The sequence below is a fragment of the Pseudophryne corroboree genome, chromosome 1 (assembly GCF_028390025.1).
Source record: "Pseudophryne corroboree isolate aPseCor3 chromosome 1, aPseCor3.hap2, whole genome shotgun sequence".
Classification (NCBI taxonomy): Eukaryota; Metazoa; Chordata; class Amphibia; order Anura; family Myobatrachidae; genus Pseudophryne; species Pseudophryne corroboree.
In genome coordinates, this window is record NC_086444.1 from 68,531,213 (window position 1) to 68,550,057 (window position 18,845).

Genomic DNA, 18,845 nt, shown 5'->3' on the forward strand with positions numbered 1-18,845 from the left:
CAGCGTCAAACGTCCATGATATTAATTCAGGTGTTCCATGCAGTGTTGATCTGATGGTATATTCCACTTTCCATTGAACTTATATAGAACACTGACCAGCTGTATAAATTCCATTCACTTCCTAGATTAGTATCATTCTGGTAATGTTATGTAGTGAATACATATGTATGCTTTGGCAAGACTTTTATCCTCAGTGACCCCAAGGAGATATAATAACGCCCTTTAGTAACAATTTTCCATTTGATAACATAACAATGTTACGTTCATATAGTGAAGAGAAAAGCGGGTTAAGCAGATGCGCATATATTTTAACTGTGTGCGTACACAGTCAGATCTCCGTCTATCCAATTGTGGATGCATCGGAACTAAGGTTGACCCCTGGCTGTGAGGCAGTTGGACCTCATTTTTTTAATCTGAGCCGCTGCGTGTGATGTCACGCAGCCACCCCATAAACTGTTCTGGTTCGGTCCGCCCCACCACCAACACCGCATCGCCGTCCAGCAGGCCACACCAGCGGCCGGGTCTGAATAACCCTCCTAGTCATAAGGAAAGTTTAACTGCAACCGATCATGCAGCTATAGATATACTGTATGTACAGGAATATGGGCACATTCTGTGAGAAGCTTACATCAAGGTGAGGAGTATGAATGCAAATAGTAAAAGTTTAAATTCCCAGGAGTGCATAGTGACTCCATTGAAATTGTCACGCCAGGGCCGTAACTTGGGTTGCAAGAACGGTACCATTGCCCTTGGTGTAAGGCCGAGGGGTAGTGCCGTTGGGCATAGTGTACTCATCATTATTGGTGGGAGGTGCAGATTGGTTTCCAACATAGTTGCAGTCTTTCTGGCTGCCCCCCTTCGGGAGAGAGCAGCCAGGTTGGCACAGCAGGTGTGGGACATGGCTTAACGTAAGAGTCGGTGTGATGGTTCAGGGGTGTGGCTTGTTACAGTAGCCACACACCCACTATGCAGTGTCAAAATTACCGGCGCAGCTACGATGATGTGATTTGGAGTGTGAATCGCATCATCGCCCGCAGGGTTCGCTCACTTCAACTGGCTGTGGAAGTCTTGCCCACTCTTCTGGGTGGCCGGGAGTGCCACCCGATTTTCTGGAGCCTCACGGCAGATCTGGAGGATTAGACAGGTAAAGTTTCCAGAGAGTCAAGATATTGGGGGTTATTCAGGTTTGTTAGCAATTGCGCAAAACCATGTGCACTGCAGGTGGGGCAGATTTAACATGTGCAGAGAGAGTTAGATTTGGGTAGGTTATATTGTTTGTGTGCAGGGTAAACACTGACTGCTTTATTTTTACACTGCAATTTAATCTACAGCTTATGCCTGGAACAAACCCTGCTGCCATGCAATCATTTATATTGTTTCTGTACAGGGTAAATACTGTTTTCTTTTGCATGTAGCCCACACAAGTTATACAGCTTTATTTTTACACTGCACTTTAGATTTCAATTTGAACACACCCCACTTAAATCTAACACTCTCTGCACATGTTACATCTGGCCCCACCTTCACTGCGACATGGTTTTGCCCAGTTGCTAAGTGACCCAGTGCCCTGAGAAGTACAGTCAGAAAGGATCGCAGTCGGAGGCTGTAAGCGGTAGATGAATGGAGACAAGGACAAGAGGGTCCTGCTCGCGAGAACTGACATGCATCATCTGATTAACAGGGCACCACCTGCCACCGCAGATGACTTCTACATCTCAGCCTGCGATCTGCCACCCAGTGGAGATGGCCGTCTTGCTACGTGTGCAACGTGTTTCATTACTGAGCCTTTCTTGGAGAAAAAATATCTTCCCATATTATAAGCAGGAAATTATCATTTTAAGACAACATTGCGGATTTCTGTTTGTCTTTATGCGGTACAAGGAATTTCCCTTTCAGCCAGCAAACTCGGTAAACTACATTTTGACATCTGATGCAATCTAATGAGCACTGGGATTAAAATAGCTCTATACTGATAACAATTTCCAGTTCCTTGTATAATGTTTGCATAGGAATAGTCTTTTCTCTTCAGATTTTGAAGTTTTTTTTTTTTTACTTATGTAACTCTGATGGGGCCCTCCTACCTATGGCCCTCACTCCGAGTTGATCGCTCGCTGCTAATTTTCGCAGCACAGCGATCAGGTTACTACTGCGCAAGCGTATGCACCGCAATGCGCACGCGCGTCATACGGGTACAAACGGCATCGTTGCTGTGCAATGCTTCTAGCGACGAATCCATTCACACACCGATCGCAAGGAGATTGACAGGAAGAGGGCGTGTATGGGTGTCAACTGACCATTTTCTGGGAGTGGTAGGGAAAACGCAGGCGTGTCCAGGCGTTTGCAGGGCGGGTGTCTGACGTCAATTCCGGGACTGGACAGACTGAAGTGATCGCAAGGGCGGAGTAAGTTCAGACCTACTCAGAAACTGCAAAAAACTTTTTCGTACCGCTCGGCTGCACAGGCGTCCGCACACTTGCAAAGCGAAAATACACTCCCCTAGAGGCGGCGACTATCTGATCGCTGCTCTGCAAAAAGTAGCTAGTGAGCAATCAACTCGGAATGAGGGCCCTAATTCAGAGTTGATCGCAGCAGCACATTTGTTAGCCGTTGGGCAAAACCATGGGGGGTCATTCCGAGTTGATCGCTCACTAGCTACTTTTAGCAGCCGTGCAAACGCATAGTCGCCACCCACCGGGGAGTGTATTTTCACTTTGCAGAAGTGCGAACGCTTGTGCAGCAGAGCGGCTGCAAAATAATTTTGTGCAAAACAAGACCAGCCCTGTAGTTACTCTTCGAGTGCGTTGATTCTAACGATGGTGGGACGGCTTTTGAAGTCACACACCCTCCCAGCGTTTGCCCAGCCACGCCTGCGTTTTCCCCGACAAGCCTGCATTTTTCTAAGCACTCCCTAAAAATGGTCGGTTACCACCCAGAAACGCCCACTTCATGTCAATCTTCCTGAGTTCTGTCGTGCGCCTGAAAGCTTCGCTACAACCTGTGCAAAACCACAAAGGACTTTGTACCTATACGTTGCGCGGGAACTTTGTGGTGCATACGCATGTGCAGAAATGCTGATTTATAGCCGGATCTCTGTGCTGCTAACAATGGCAGATAGCAGTCAACTCGGAATGACCCCCATAAGGCAAGGTGTTGCTTTTCTAATACCCCTCTCACACTGCCAGCAATAACTCGGGTTATCGCACGTGAACGCGCAGCAACTCAAAGTTTATGGAGGTCATTTTGAGATGATCATAGCTGTGCTAAATTTAGCACAGCTACGATCATTCACACTGACATATGGGGGACGCCCAGCACAGGGCTATCCCGCCCCGCATGTCAGTGCCGCCCCCCCCCCCCCCCCCCCCCCCCCCCCTCCCGCAGAAGTGCAAAGGCATCGCACAGCGGCGATGCCTTTGCACTTCAAGAGTAGCTCCCGACCAGCGCAGCTTTAGTGTGCTGGCCAGGAGCCACTCATCGCTCCTCGGCCCGCAGTGGCTGCGTGTCACATGCAGCCACTGCGGCCCGTCCCCCGTTCGGTCCGGCCACGCCTGCGTTGGCTGGACCGCGCCCACGAAACGACAGCCGAATGCCGCAGTTCCGCCCCCCCCCCCCACACGCCCAGGGACCGCCTCTGCCTGTCAATCAGGCAGAGGCGATCGTAGCGGCTCGATGGCCTTCGGCCGTCTGGCATGCGCCGGTGCACGTGCAGTTCTGACCCGTTCGCACTGCTGCGATAAACTGCAGCGTGCGATCGGGTCAGAATGACCCCTATGCTCAGTGCGAAATGGGATCAACACTGGTCGCGGTGCAGTGTGAACTTGGTAAGTCAGGTCCAGTTTGCAGCATAGGAAAGCCAACGCTAAGAGATGATTTCATCTCCAAGCGTCAGCACGGCACACATGACCAGTGGTGCGGCTGAGTCCAGCCCGCCAGCCTGAAAGGGGTCACAGTCCAGTCGCACCCATGTTTGACCCGTGGACAAAATTCTGGGTGCAACCTGGCGTTGCAGTGTGAAAGGGGTATTAGTGACTGTTAGAAGAAATGGGATACGGTCATTAGGTCGACAATCATTAGGTTGACCACTATTGGTCGACATGTTCACGTCGACATAAATTTTTTACTTTTTCATACTTTACGGTCCACGTGGACTATGATTGGGAATAGTAACCTTGCAGCGGTAGCGGAGCGAAGCACCTTGCCCGAGGCATGGCGAGGGGACACGGTGCACTAATTGGGGTTCTCCGTCACTTTATGAAGAAAACGACACCCAAAAAAGTAAATAAACTTCCGTCGACCTTTTTCCACGTCGACCTTGTTCAAGTCGACCCAGTGACCATGTCGACCTAATAATGCATGTCGACCAATAGTGGTCGATCTAATGACTGTCGACCTAAGTGTGGTCCACCTAATGACCCATACCCAGAAGAAATATTCAGGGATCATATCTGTGTCATTACATTATTATATACATCTGCCCCCTAACAATATATTCCAGGACTGTGCGCTCGTTGGAGTACTGTAGTCTCAGTCTAAAGACATGTCACTGAAGGAGCAACTTCAATTTAAAGACCGGTTGTAGCATTTCTTAGGGGCTGATTACAAGTCACACTCAAGTCGCAATGGGCACTGAGTTTGAGGACTTCAGAATCCTACATCTAGGCCAAAGAAGGAAATCTGCATCTGGGCATGCTCCGTGTCTGGTATCCGCACACGGGTGGCAATCGCTAGTTCTTAGTGCCTGCGGACTGGGACATGAAGGGCCCACCGGGGAATGCAGTTATAGGGGCCCATACTTAGGGGTGTGGCCAACCTACAAAGGGGGTGTGGCCAGCCTCCACAGAGGCTTGAAATACACAATAGTTTAGTGCAGTGTAATGCAACATATCTACCATATATAATACAAGTGCACAGTCTGGAACCTGATCCCTAGAGGAAGGAGTGGGCACTCAGGCAGTGGGGCCTACCGGTGGTTTCCCTGGTACCCCTGTGGGCCAGTCCGGCCCTGATAATAGGCATCTCTGGATGGTGATCATGCAACTGTATGGAAATTCTGTTTGAGTGTCGTGGAAGTATAAACCAACCTCCTTGCTCAATCATGGCGTGCAGGGGGAGATCGGGCGCCTGTTTCAGACTGATCTGTGCACCCAGCATTGGGCTGGTGAATGTCCGGATACTATTGACGGATCCAGATATGCTGTAAGAACATTGGGCAGGTCAGACTTCGCATGCAGGGCCTAATTCAGACCTGATCGTAGATTAAATTTAGCACATCTCCGATCAGCTTCCCTGACATGCGGGGGGATGCCCAGCACAGGGCTAGTCCGCCACGCATGTCAGGCCCTAACCCGCCGCACAAGTACTAAAGCATCACATGACGGCAATGCTTTTGTACTTGAAGAGTAGCTCCCTACCTGCGCGGCTCCTGCGCACTGGCAGTGAGCTTCTCGATGCTGTCCGGGTCGCAGCGGCTGCGTGTGACATCACACAGCCACCGCGCCCCCCCGCACGGACCGGGCACGCCTGCGTTGCCCAGACCGCGCCTTTAAAACAGCGGTCAAATGCCGCCGGCCCGCCCCCTCCCACCCAGCAACCGCCTCTGCCTGTCAATCATGTGGAGGCGATTGAGACGGCTGTCTGGCATGAGCCGGCGCGTTGCGGCGCATGCGCAGTTCAGACCTGATTGGCTGCTTTACGAAAACCCACAGCAGCGATCAGGTCTGAATTAGGCCCGCAGTCGGGTGTTTACTATACATATTACATTACCATAATGTAGCAAGCAGACATCCGGGAAGTGGTCATAGAGACTCCGGATCAGTGCCTTAATGTGCAGTAGTGTTTTGTTACAGTCATTTCACCACTGTATACCCCTACACACATTGAAGCCACACATTCATATATATGGGCTCAGAGCAAAGGGCCAAGCGTGTTGTGCGCATTGGAGCATGACCAAGAGAATAATTTCAGGTGCAAAGTTACAGAGTGCGTTGTATTCTTTCAGCAACACCGTCCAGTGACTTGGAAAACTGAGAACAAGTTGTATCCGCTCGCCTTAACCCATAGCTCAGAAGGGGTCATTCCGACCCGATCGCTCCCTGTAGTTTGTCGCAGCGCAGTGATCGGGTCGGAGTGGGCCCTCAGGCAGTGGGGCCTACCGGTGGTTTCCCTGGTACCCCTGTAGGCCAGTCCGACCCTGGAAATAGACATCTCTGGATGGTGATCATGCAACTGTATGGAAATTCGGTTTCTGAGTGTCGTGGAAGTATAAACCGACTTCCTTGCTCAATCATGGCGTGCAGGGGGAGATCGGGAGTCTGTTTCACGCAGGCGTGGCCGGACCGTTGGGGGGGGCGTGGCGCGACGGCTGCGTGACGACTCACGCAGCCGCTGCGGCCAGCGGCAGCGACGCACAACTCCCGGCCAGCCGCAGGAGCTGCGTTGGTGGGAAGTTACTCCACAGATACAGTGATGCTTTTGTATTTCTGCGAGGGTTGCCGGCACTGACATGCGGGGCGGACTACCCCTGTGCTGGGCGTCCCCCCGCATGTCTGAGTTTACGATTGTAGCTGTTCTAAGTTTAGCACAGCTACGATCAACTCGGAATGACCCCCAGAATCCTGGAACCAATAAGTGTTATACAGAATCTTTCCCAGAGCAGTGTTTCCCATTACATTTTTAGCCTAATGTGGAAGCTGAATGCCAGAATGAGCGAGGAACAGAGTATTTAGCCTCAGTGGTCTTGAAATTTGTACATGGCCTTTTCACTAGAGATGAGCGGGTTCGGTTCCTCGGAATCCGAACCCGCCCGAACTTCATTTTTTTTTTTTACACGGGGCCGAGCGACTCGGATCTTCCCGCCTTGCTCGGTTAACCCGAGCGCGCCCGAACGTCATCATCCCGCTGTCGGATTCTCGCGAGGCTCGGATTCTATCGCGAGACTCGGATTCTATATAAGGAGCCGCGCGTCGCCGCCATTTTCACACGTGCATTGAGATTCATAGGGAGAGAACGTGGCTGGCGTCCTCTCCGTTTATAGAGAAGAGAGTGAGACTAGAGTAGAGAGAGACACAGTAGTAATTTTGGGGAGCATTAGGAGGAGTACTACTACTTGCTGAAGTGATAGATAGATAGTGTGACTGTATAATGTATATCTGACTTGTGGGGGAGACACTGACAGTGGGGGGCAGTTAGAGTCTGAGAGCAAGACTCAGGAGTACATATAACGTACAGTGCACACTTTTGCTGCCAGAGTGCCACACTGCCATTGTGACCACACTGACCACCAGTATAATATATATTGTGATTGTCTGCTTAGGAGTACTACTTGCAAGTTGCTGATAGTGTGACCAGTGACCTGACCACCAGTTTAATAATCACCACCAGTTTAATATATATAATATATATATATATAATTGTATATAATATATATATAATATTGTATACCACCTACCCGGTTTTTTTTTTTTTTCTTTCTTCTTCTTTATACATACTACTATAGTAGCTTACTGTAGCAGTCTGCGGTGCTGCTGAGCTGACAGTGTCCAGCAGGTCCGTCATCAGTCATTACATAATAAATATATATACCTGTCCGGCTGCAGTACTAGTGATATTATATATATATATATATTGATTTCATCTCATTATCATCCAGTCTATATTAGCAGCAGACACAGTACGGTAGTCCACGGCTGTAGCTACCTCTGTGTCGGCAGTCGCTCGTCCATCCATAATTGTATACCACCTACCCGTGGTTTGTTTTTTTTCTTTCTTCTTTATACATACTACTATAGTAGCTTACTGTAGCAGTCTGCGGTGCTGCTGAGCTGACAGTGTCCAGCAGGTCCGTCATCAGTCATTACATAATAAATATATCTACCTGTCCGGCTGCAGTACTAGTGTGATATTATATATATATATATATATATTGATTTCATCTCATTATCATCCAGTCTATATTAGCAGCAGACACAGTACGGTAGTCCACGGCTGTAGCTACCTCTGTGTCGGCAGTCGCTCGTCCATCCATAATTGTATACCACCTACCCGTGGTTTTTTTTTTTTCTTTCTTCTTTATACATACTACTATAGTAGCTTACTGTAGCAGTCTGCGGTGCTGCTGAGCTGACAGTGTCCAGCAGGTCCGTCATCAGTCATTACATAATAAATATATCTACCTGTCCGGCTGCAGTACTTGTGTGATATTATATATATATATATTGATTTCATCTCATTATCATCCAGTCTATATTAGCAGCAGACACAGTACGGTAGTCCACGGCTGTAGCTACCTCTGTGTCTTTTAGTTGTGCCTATTAAAATATGGAGAACAAAAATGTTGAGGTTCCAAAATTAGGGAAAGATCAAGATCCACTTCCACCTCGTGCTGAAGCTGCTGCCACTAGTCATGGCCGAGACGATGAAATGCCAGCAACGTCGTCTGCCAAGGCCGATGCCCAATGTCATAGTACAGAGCATGTAAAATCCAAAACACCAAATATCAGTAAAAAAAGGACTCCAAAATCTAAAATAAAATTGTCGGAGGAGAAGCGTAAACTTGCCAATATGCCATTTACCACACGGAGTGGCAAGGAACGGCTGAGGCCCTGGCCTATGTTCATGGCTAGTGGTTCAGCTTCACATGAGGATGGAAGCACTCAGCCTCTCGCTAGAAAAATGAAAAGACTCAAGCTGGCAAAAGCACCGCAAAGAACTGTGCGTTCTTCGAAATCCCAAATCCACAAGGAGAGTCCAATTGTGTCGGTTGCGATGCCTGACCTTCCCAACACTGGACGTGAAGAGCATGCGCCTTCCACCATTTGCACGCCCCCTGCAAGTGCTGGAAGGAGCACCCGCAGTCCAGTTCCTGATAGTCAGATTGAAGATGTCAGTGTTGAAGTACACCAGGATGAGGAGGATATGGGTGTTGCTGGCGCTGGGGAGGAAATTGACAAGGAGGATTCTGATGGTGAGGTGGTTTGTTTAAGTCAGGCACCCGGGGAGACACCTGTTGTCCGTGGGAGGAATAGGGCCGTTGACATGCCTGGTGAAAATACCAAAAAAATCAGCTCTTCGGTGTGGAAGTATTTCACCAGAAATGCGGACAACATTTGTCAAGCCGTGTGTTGCCTTTGTCAAGCTGTAATAAGTAGGGGTAAGGACGTTAACCACCTCGGAACATCCTCCCTTATACGTCACCTGCAGCGCATTCATAATAAGTCAGTGACAAGTTCAAAAACTTTGGGCGACAGCGGAAGCAGTCCACTGACCAGTAAATCCCTTCCTCTTGTAAACAAGCTCACGCAAACCACCCCACCAACTCCCTCAGTGTCAATTTCCTCCTTCCCCAGGAATGCCAATAGTCCTGCAGGCCATGTCACTGGCAATTCTGACGATTCCTCTCCTGCCTGGGATTCCTCCGATGCATCCTTGCGTGTAACGCCTACTGCTGCTGGCGCTGCTGCTGTTGCTGCTGGGAGTCGATGGTCATCCCAGAGGGGAAATCGTAAGACCACTTTTACTACTTCCACCAAGCAATTGACTGTCCAACAGTCCTTTGCGAGGAAGATGAAATATCACAGCAGTCATCCTGCTGCAAAGCGGATAACTGAGGCCTTGGCATCCTGGGTGGTGAGAAACATGGTTCCGGTATCCATCATTACTGCAGAGCCAACTAGAGACTTGTTGGAGGTACTGTGTCCCCGGTACCAAATACCATCTAGGTTCCATTTCTCTAGGCAGGCGATACCGAAAATGTACACAGACCTCAGAAAAAGAGTCACCAGTGTCCTAAAAAATGCAGCTGTACCCAATGTCCACTTAACCACGGACATGTGGACAAGTGGAGCAGGGCAGGGTCAGGACTATATGACTGTGACAGCCCACTGGGTAGATGTATGGACTCCCGCCGCAAGAACAGCAGCGGCGGCACCAGTAGCAGCATCTCGCAAATGCCAACTCTTTCCTAGGCAGGCTACGCTTTGTATCACCGGTTTCCAGAATACGCACACAGCTGAAAACCTCTTACGGCAACTGAGGAAGATCATCGCGGAATGGCTTACCCCAATTGGACTCTCCTGTGGATTTGTGGCATCGGACAACGCCAGCAATATTGTGTGTGCATTAAATCTGGGCAAATTCCAGCACGTCCCATGTTTTGCACATACCTTGAATTTGGTGGTGCAGAATTTTTTTAAAAACGACAGGGGCGTGCAAGAGATGCTGTCGGTGGCCAGAAGAATTGCGGGACACTTTCGGCGTACAGGCACCACGTACAGAAGACTGGAGCAACACCAAAAACGCCTGAACCTGCCCTGCCATCATCTGAAGCAAGAAGTGGTAACGAGGTGGAATTCAACCCTATATATGCTTCAGAGGTTGGAGGAGCAGCAAAAGGCCATTCAAGCCTATACAATTCAGCACGATATAGGAGGTGGAATGCACCTGTCTCAAGCGCAGTGGAGAATGATTTCAACGTTGTGCAAGGTTCTGCTGCCCTTTGAACTTGCCACACGTGAAGTCAGTTCAGACACTGCCAGCCTGAGTCAGGTCATTCCCCTCATCAGGCTTTTGCAGAAGAAGCTGGAGACATTGAAGGAGGAGCTAACATGGAGCGATTCCGCTAGGCATGTGGGACTTGTGGATGGAGCCCTTAATTTGCTTAACAAGGATTCACGGGTGGTCAATCTGTTGAAATCAGAGCACTACATTTTGGCCACCGTGCTCGATCCAAGATTTAAAACCTACCTTGGATCTCTCTTTCCGGCAGACACAAGTCTGCTGGGGTTCAAAGACCTGCTGGTGAGAAAATTGTCAAGTCAAGCGGAACGCGACCTGTCAACATCTCCTCCTTCACATTCTCCCGCAACTGGGGGTGCGAGGAAAAGGCTCAGAATTCCGAGCCCACCCGCTGGCGGTGATGCAGGGCAGTCTGGAGCGACTGCTGATGCTGATATCTGGTCCGGACTGAAGGACCTGTCAACGATTACGGACATGTCGTCTACTGTCACTGCATATGATTCTCTCCCCATTGAAAGAATGGTGGAGGATTATATGAGTGACCGCATCCAAGTAGGCACGTCACACAGTCCGTACTTATACTGGCAGGAAAAAGAGGCAATTTGGAGGCCCTTGCACAAACTGGCTTTATTCTACCTAAGTTGCCCTCCCACAAGTGTGTACTCCGAAAGAGTGTTTAGTGCCGCCGCTCACCTTGTCAGCAATCGGCGTACGAGGTTACTTCCAGAAAATGTGGAGAAGACGATGTTCATTAAAATGAATTATAATCAATTCCTCCGTGGAGACATTGACCAGCAGCAATTGCCTCCACAAAGTACACAGGGAGCTGAGATGGTGGATTCCAGTGGGGACGAATTGATAATCTGTGAGGAGCGGGATGTACACGGTGATATATCGGAGGATGATGATGAGGTGGACATCTTGCCTCTGTAGAGCCAGTTTGTGCAAGGAGAGATTAATTGCTTCTTTTTTGGTGGGGGTCCAAACCAACCCGTCATTTCAGTCACAGTCGTGTGGCAGACCCTGTCACTGAAATGATGGGTTGGTTAAAGTGTGCATGTCCTGTTTATACAACATAAGGGTGGGTGGGAGGGCCCAAGGACAATTCCATCTTTCACCTCTTTTTTCTTTAATTTTTCTTTGCGTCATGTGCTGTTTGGGGAGTGTTTTTTGGAAGGGCCATCCTGCGTGACACTGCAGTGCCACTCCTAGATGGGCCAGGTGTTTGTGTCGGCCACTAGGGTCGCTTATCTTACTCACACAGCTACCTCATTGCGCCTCTTTTTTTCTTCTTTGCGTCATGTGCTGTTTGGGGAGTGTTTTTTGGAAGGGCCATCCTGCGTGACACTGCAGTGCCACTCCTAGATGGGCCCGGTGTTTGTGTCGGCCACTAGGGTCGCTTAGCTTACTCACACAGCTACCTCATTGCGCCTCTTTTTTTCTTTGCGTCATGTGCTGTTTGGGGAGTGTTTTTTGGAAGGGCCATCCTGCGTGACACTGCAGTGCCACTCCTAGATGGGCCCGGTGTTTGTGTCGGCCACTAGGGTCGCTTATCTTACTCACACAGCTACCTCATTGCGCCTCTTTTTTTCTTTGCGTCATGTGCTGTTTGGGGAGTGTTTTTTGGAAGGGCCATCCTGCGTGACACTGCAGTGCCACTCCTAGATGGGCCCGGTGTTTGTGTCGGCCACTAGGGTCGCTTATCTTACTCACACAGATACCTCATTGCGCCTCTTTTTTTCTTTGCGTCATGTGCTGTTTGGGGAGTGTTTTTTGGAAGGGCCATCCTGCGTGACACTGCAGTGCCACTCCTAGATGGGCCCGGTGTTTGTGTCGGCCACTAGGGTCGCTTATCTTACTCACACAGCTACCTCATTGCGCCTCTTTTTTTCTTTGCGTCATGTGCTGTTTGGGGAGTGTTTTTTGGAAGGGCCATCCTGCGTGACACTGCAGTGCCACTCCTAGATGGGCCAGGTGTTTGTGTCGGCCACTAGGGTCGCTTAGCTTAGTCATCCAGCGACCTCGGTGCAAATTTTAGGACTAAAAATAATATTGTGAGGTGTGAGGTATTCAGAATAGACTGAAAATGAGTGGAAATTATGGTTTTTGAGGTTAATAATACTTTTGGATCAAAATGACCCCCAAATTCTATGATTTAAGCTGTTTTTTAGTGTTTTTTGAAAAAAACACCCGAATCCAAAACACACCCGAACCCGACAAAAAAAATTCGGTGAAATTTTGCCAAAACGCGGTCGAACCCAAAACACGGCCGCGGAACCGAACCCAAAACCAAAACACAAAACCCGAAAAATTTCAAGTGCACATCTCTACTTTTCACTCTCTAGAAGAGAATTTTTAGGATTGTAAAATACTGAGCAAATCTACCGTAAACCATGGACAAAAGCAGAACAGGAGAAGCAGGGTAGAAAGAGGTGTCTTGCGATGGCTATCATCGGTTTGTCAATTGAAACCGTTAACGTGTCCTATATTTTCTTGTCATTTGAAATATATTTCAATATCCAGTTTACTGTACAGTTGGATTCTGCTTCACTTACAAAAAAATAGAATAAAATAATTGACGTGAGTTAAAATGCTAAATAAGTTGACTTTTTGCTGGTTCCTCAGATGATGATGATAATAATAATAATAATAATTTTATTTATATAGCGCTCTTTCTCCAATAGGACTCAAGGCGCTTAGCAGATATTAAAATGTTTTTTTATCGCCCATCTTTGATACTGAAATCTAGGTAACGGCTATAGGGGGGCTGTATCAAACCTCCTGAAGAGTGGACAAGTGGAGGTTACCCATGGTAACCAATCAGCTGTTACCTATCATTTTATACAATGTGTACTTATTAATTGTAGCTGTAAGCTGGTTGGTTGATATGGCCTCTACTCTTTAGGAGGCTTCATACGTCTCTCCCTATGTAACTACTGTGTTGACTAAATACTCTCTAGAAATATAATAGCAGAAATAATATTGAAAAAATGAAAATGACGCAGCTTGGGCAGTAATTGGACTTGTTTATTCAATATATGTAATACTAATGAACCACAACCTAGGCAATTTTTTTGTGCTGAAGAGACTAAGGGGGTAATTCCAAGTTGATCGCAGCAGGAATTTTGTTAACAGTTGGGCAAAACCATGTGCACTGCAGGGGAGGCAGATATAACATGTGCGTAGATTTGGGTGTGGTATGTTCAATCTGCAATCTAAATTGCAGTGTAAAAATAAAGCAGCCAGTATTTACCCTGCACAGAAACAAAATAACCCACCCAAATCTAACTCTCTCTGCAAATGTTATATCTGCCTCCCCTGCGGTGCACATGGTTTTGCCCAACTGCTAAAAAATTTCCTGCTGCGATCAACTTGAAATTACCCCCTAAGGGCGGTATTGAAGTGATATATCGCGCCCAATCTCCTTTCTAAAGAAAGTGATCCCCGTTATCGCACATATTGCACCCATAGTAATCAGGTTTAGCTGCAAAAAAGGGTTGGGTTCCCTCGCTACCCCGGGGGTAGCGTGCTGATATGATTATACCACGCTCATCAGCAGAAACAGAACGGGTGTGGAAAGGGGTGAAAAGAATTGAATACCGCCCTATGTATGTTTTCTAAAACAGGACTCTCATTCCCTTATCCCCCTATTTATAAGTTACAATTGAGTGTGTTACTGCACAGGCGCAGGTCTTCCGTTTCACCAGATAGGTTTCATGCCCTATCCCAAGATGGCCACCAAGATCTCTACTGAGCATGTGCATCTTGGGAGACTGTGATACTGTGTACAGTGACATGGTGGTAGACAGAAGTCTCCAGAGAGACCTGTGATTACATGCTCATATAAAGCTGTTCCAGCATCTCTGCCCCCGCTACCTGTTTACAGTATACACTTACCAGCCGGTGAGCTGTACGACTCCCTGCTTCAAGAGAACCGGTGTGTATAACCAGAGCCATCTTATCATGTAGGCACACTGGGCAGCTGCCAAGGGCCCCACGATTCTAGGGTCTCCTACCAGGGGTCACACAGAGCGGCCAGACAGCCCTTTGTACCTGCCTCCCAATCTGCAGCCGGACAGTGAATGGCTGTCACCATGCTAATTGATTGGTGGGTGGGTGGCTGGAGCTATCCACCAATCAGAGTGCTGGCAGCCACTCACTGTATGGAAGCATGTGAAAAGACTGCACAGGTCCTCGGGAGGGTGCTTACTATCAATAAACCAACACCACTGATTTAGTACCTGGGCTGTTCATGGTTTGAGCCATCCGCTGGTGTGTGCGTAATATACTGCGTATACAGTATAACTCTGCAATCACCCGCACACACATCATTTCCAACAGAGATTACATCTGTGTGTGTCCAACAGTGGCAGGCACTACATATCCGCAGCAGCTGAATAAGGTGTTACTGTGCACCCCTGACAACATTCTGTACACACCAGCAGCAATCCTATTCCACAGTCACGCTGACACAAGCTGCTGAGACGAACATTCAGGTGAAGGATTCCTGTATTGTTCCCTATGTTATTATGAGATGGTAATACAAACACCGCGTTCTACAGCACATGTGACTGTTTAATCCTTTCTCCAAACACGTTCACAGCGAGACTGACGGCAAACACAGCTTGGAAATGCACCCAAATACTTGTCCCTAATCCAGATGTAAAACTGTTGCATTTATTAATAAAGCAATAAGTATGTCAGTAATATGTTACAGATGGATTGTTTTTTTGTCTCCGTTCCCTGTGTCTTCTCTCCCTATCAGCATGTGACACCCAGGGCCGGTTCCGGGGCTTCTGGCGCCCCGGGCGGCATTAGGGGGCGTGGCTTCGTACAGGGGGCGTGGTCATTTACGCCCCCTGTACAGACTGAAATGATGTGCGGTGCGCGATGACGTCATCGCGCCCCGCACAGTAAAGGACCTCTCCACGAAGGGAAACTAGACGCGTACGCGTCTAGTTTCCCTTCCCAGCGGCAGCGGGGGGCACACAGCAGCAGCGGATCTTGCCCTGGTGCGGCGCCCTCCGGATGGCGCCCTGCGCCCTCTGGAAGGCGGCGCCCCGGGCAAAAGTCCTGCTTGCCCGTGGCAAGATCCGCTACTGGTGACACCGCTCGCATAGCGGCTGCTGTTCTATGTTCATTTTAAGCTGAATAAATGAAGGGCAGTATGGATGGTGTAATGGTTATCATTACTACCTCACAGCACTGAGGTCATGTGTTCAATTCCCACCATGGCTCTAACTGTGGGGAGTTTGTATATTCTCCCCGTATTTGCGTGGGTTTCCTCCGGATTCTCTGGTTTCCTCTCACAATCCAAAAATATACTGGTAGGTTAATTGGCTCCCAACAAAAATTAACCCTAGTGCGAATGTGTGTCTGTGTGTACATGTGGCAGGGAATATAGAGTGTAAGCTCCACTGGGGCAGGGACTGATGTGAGTGGGCAAATATTCTCAGTAAAGCGCTGCGGAATATGTGTGCGCTATATAAATAACTGGTAATAAATAAATAAACCTACGGTAACTCGAAAATGACAATTTGAAATGAACTTTGGCGGCCTGTTCTGGGGTGCAAAAATGTATATTTCTATAGACTGTAGATAATTGCTGATTTATTAATTAAATTGTAACCTGTAATACTTATAAGGACCAATGTTTTACCCTGGATACATTTTCAGCCGGTAAAATCTTGTGGACATTTGGTAATTTGAGGGGATTTCAGGGGGAGATTTATCAAGGCTTGAAAAGAAAGCATGTGGAGAGGAATAAAGTACCAACCAATCTGCCCCTTTTCAAACACAGCCTGTTAATACCCCTTTCACACAGAATGTGAAGTTCCCGTGTGAAGAAGTTCCACTCGGTAATTTGACGATTAACGCTGGTCCTTTTTCTGTGTGAAAGAGTCACTCCAGGTTGAAATTCCCGGGACTTCGACCCTGGAATTTAACAGGGTTGGAGACCTTGGAATTTCAACCTGGGTTGACCTTTTCACACAGACGGAATACCCTTGTTGATCCTGCTTGTCTGTGTGAAAAGGGGGGGGGTCAGGCAGGGACCGTCAAAACGACCCGGCATTGAGGGTAAAAGCCAGGACTTTCAGACATTTCTGTCTGAAAGTGGTAGAAGTGACAGGAGCTGATTAGATGGTACTTCATTTCTCTTCAAGCTCCTGAAACTTTCGTTAATTCCACCCCCAACCCCCCCCAACACACACACACACACACACACACACACACACACACACACACACACACACACACACACACACACAGTCCTCACTTTGCGCAGATGTAGGAGCCTGAAGACGGAACTTGAGGATGTAGGAAATGAGGATGGAATGATAGCACAGTGGGTTTGTGTCTGGTTTCCTTATCACGGGCACACAAACACACCATAGCCAGTATAGTCAGAATACAACCGACCTATCAGCATGTGTTTGGACGACAGTTGGTAACCAGAGCACCCAGAGGAAACCCATGAGAGTACAGTATATGTGTGTGTGTATGTATGTATGTATGTATATATATATATAATATATACTGTAATACAAACTACATGCGGCACTAGCACTCTGGGTCCGAATTAAACCCAATGTCTGAGCACTGCTAAACACTGTGCCACCACGCATCATACACGACAATATTCTATTTCACAAATTTGGAGAAACTTGCAGAGGGACAACAATGCTAAAAACATGCTACGCTAGCGCTACTGCGTGAGACCATGATGACGCAAGTCAATGCGAATCGCAGCATAAAAACACCCAGACCACCCTCTGCTCACATATGGCAGACCGGTGCACTCTTTTTGGAGCCCAGGAGAGTCCATGAATACGGAGTCTCCAGGACATTCTGGGATGGTTCTTTATTATGGTGCTTGTATCCATTAGCAGTACACACATAGCTGATGATTTCCTGGCTCAGGTCGGCACAAGGGGGAAGGTGGGGGGGTCGGGGTTCAGGTGCGTGGCCAGGGCGCATGGTGCAACTGGTATCGGGAGACTTGCCCATTCTTCCGGGTGGCCGGGAGTGCCACCTGATTCTCGGGAGCCTCCCGGCCGTTCCAACAGAGTAGACAAGTATGAGTAAACTGCAGTATACTATATCGGAGATGGTCCAATGTTTTGTAGCATTCCAGTTGTCAAGTTAGCATAGCATGCTGCACCAGCTGATAACAGGGCATCTTGGCACTTGTAGTTCTGCAACAGCCAGAGGTTGCCCGAGCCTGCTCTATGCTGATCCTTAGTTATACAGCCATGCATATCACCAATCTGCTTTGTGCTTATTCTATATTTTCCCTAAGCAGAATGCAGGGAATGTAACGCCTGGTGACGGGCGCTGTCTCTAATGTGGCATGTCTAAGGAGGCTAGAAGTCTAAATAAAGTGCTGCTTTAATGCTCCCGAGACACATTCCTGCCATTTTTTTCTACTTTCACTGGAGCAAAAAAAAAAGTGACAAACAATAGACTGCAGTGTTATTTACAAACATATCTATTTAGTGCCTTGTGCAGGGGCAATAGCTGATGGAGAAACTGCTTCTTTATGGTGACTGGCGCAGATTGTAAATGTTTTTATGTCTCCCCTAGGAGATGGCTCGTGGAGGAGAGGAGACAAACATGACCTTGAGGCAAAGCAAGCGTACTCATCCCTGCAAACAGTTACTCTACTCAGGACAGTAAAAGCCGAATTTGAGAAGTTTTCCATCGAGGTGAAAAGTTCTGTTCAAAAGCTCGGACTCAATGAAGGCGATTACGTAAGTAGATGATGACTGGCCTAATGCTTCAGCTGCCTGTAAACAACCTCATAATGTAATCACAGAAGGCTCTGCCTACCTCACGCTAGCTGCAAGGCTCCACAGTCACCTCTAGAGAGGCTTCTGTCCTTTCTTAGGAGCCAACAACTCACTTTGGACATAAAATATAGAAGGAAGGTTATCAGTATTTTTGCTGTCGTTTGTTAACTACTGTATGCAACTGTGGCCTATTACGTTACAGGCCCATAAATGGCAGTTTGAAGAAACATTTATGTACCATGGTCCTGATTCGTGTTTGTAAGTAAAGCAAGAAAAGCATGTAATCTTGTGTCTGAAACAAACCCTGCTGCCATGCAATCATTTATATTGTGTCTGTGCAGGGTAAATACTGTCTGCTTTCGCATGTAGCCCACACAAGTTAGACAGCTTTATTTTCACACTGCACTTTAGATTTCAGTTTGAACACACCCCACCCAAATCTAACTCTCTCTGTACATGTTACATCTGCCCCCACCTGCAGTGCATATGGGTGGTCATTCCGAGTTGTTCGCTCGTTGCCGTTTTTCGCAACGCAGCGATTAG

The 18,845-nt window shown here is 48.0% G+C and overlaps 1 protein-coding gene across 3 annotated transcripts in view; it reads left to right on the forward strand.

Annotated features, from left to right (window-relative positions):
• The window catches only part of NPR3 (natriuretic peptide receptor 3), a 183,953-nt gene that overhangs the window by 51,421 nt on the left and 113,687 nt on the right, over nucleotides 1-18,845 (forward strand). For all 3 annotated transcript variants that reach the window (XM_063960487.1, XM_063960479.1, XM_063960470.1), the window contains one exon: nucleotides 18,097-18,263. In XM_063960487.1, coding sequence (XP_063816557.1) covers nucleotides 18,097-18,263 — 167 coding nt within the window. The remainder of the gene's footprint in view (nucleotides 1-18,096; nucleotides 18,264-18,845) is intronic.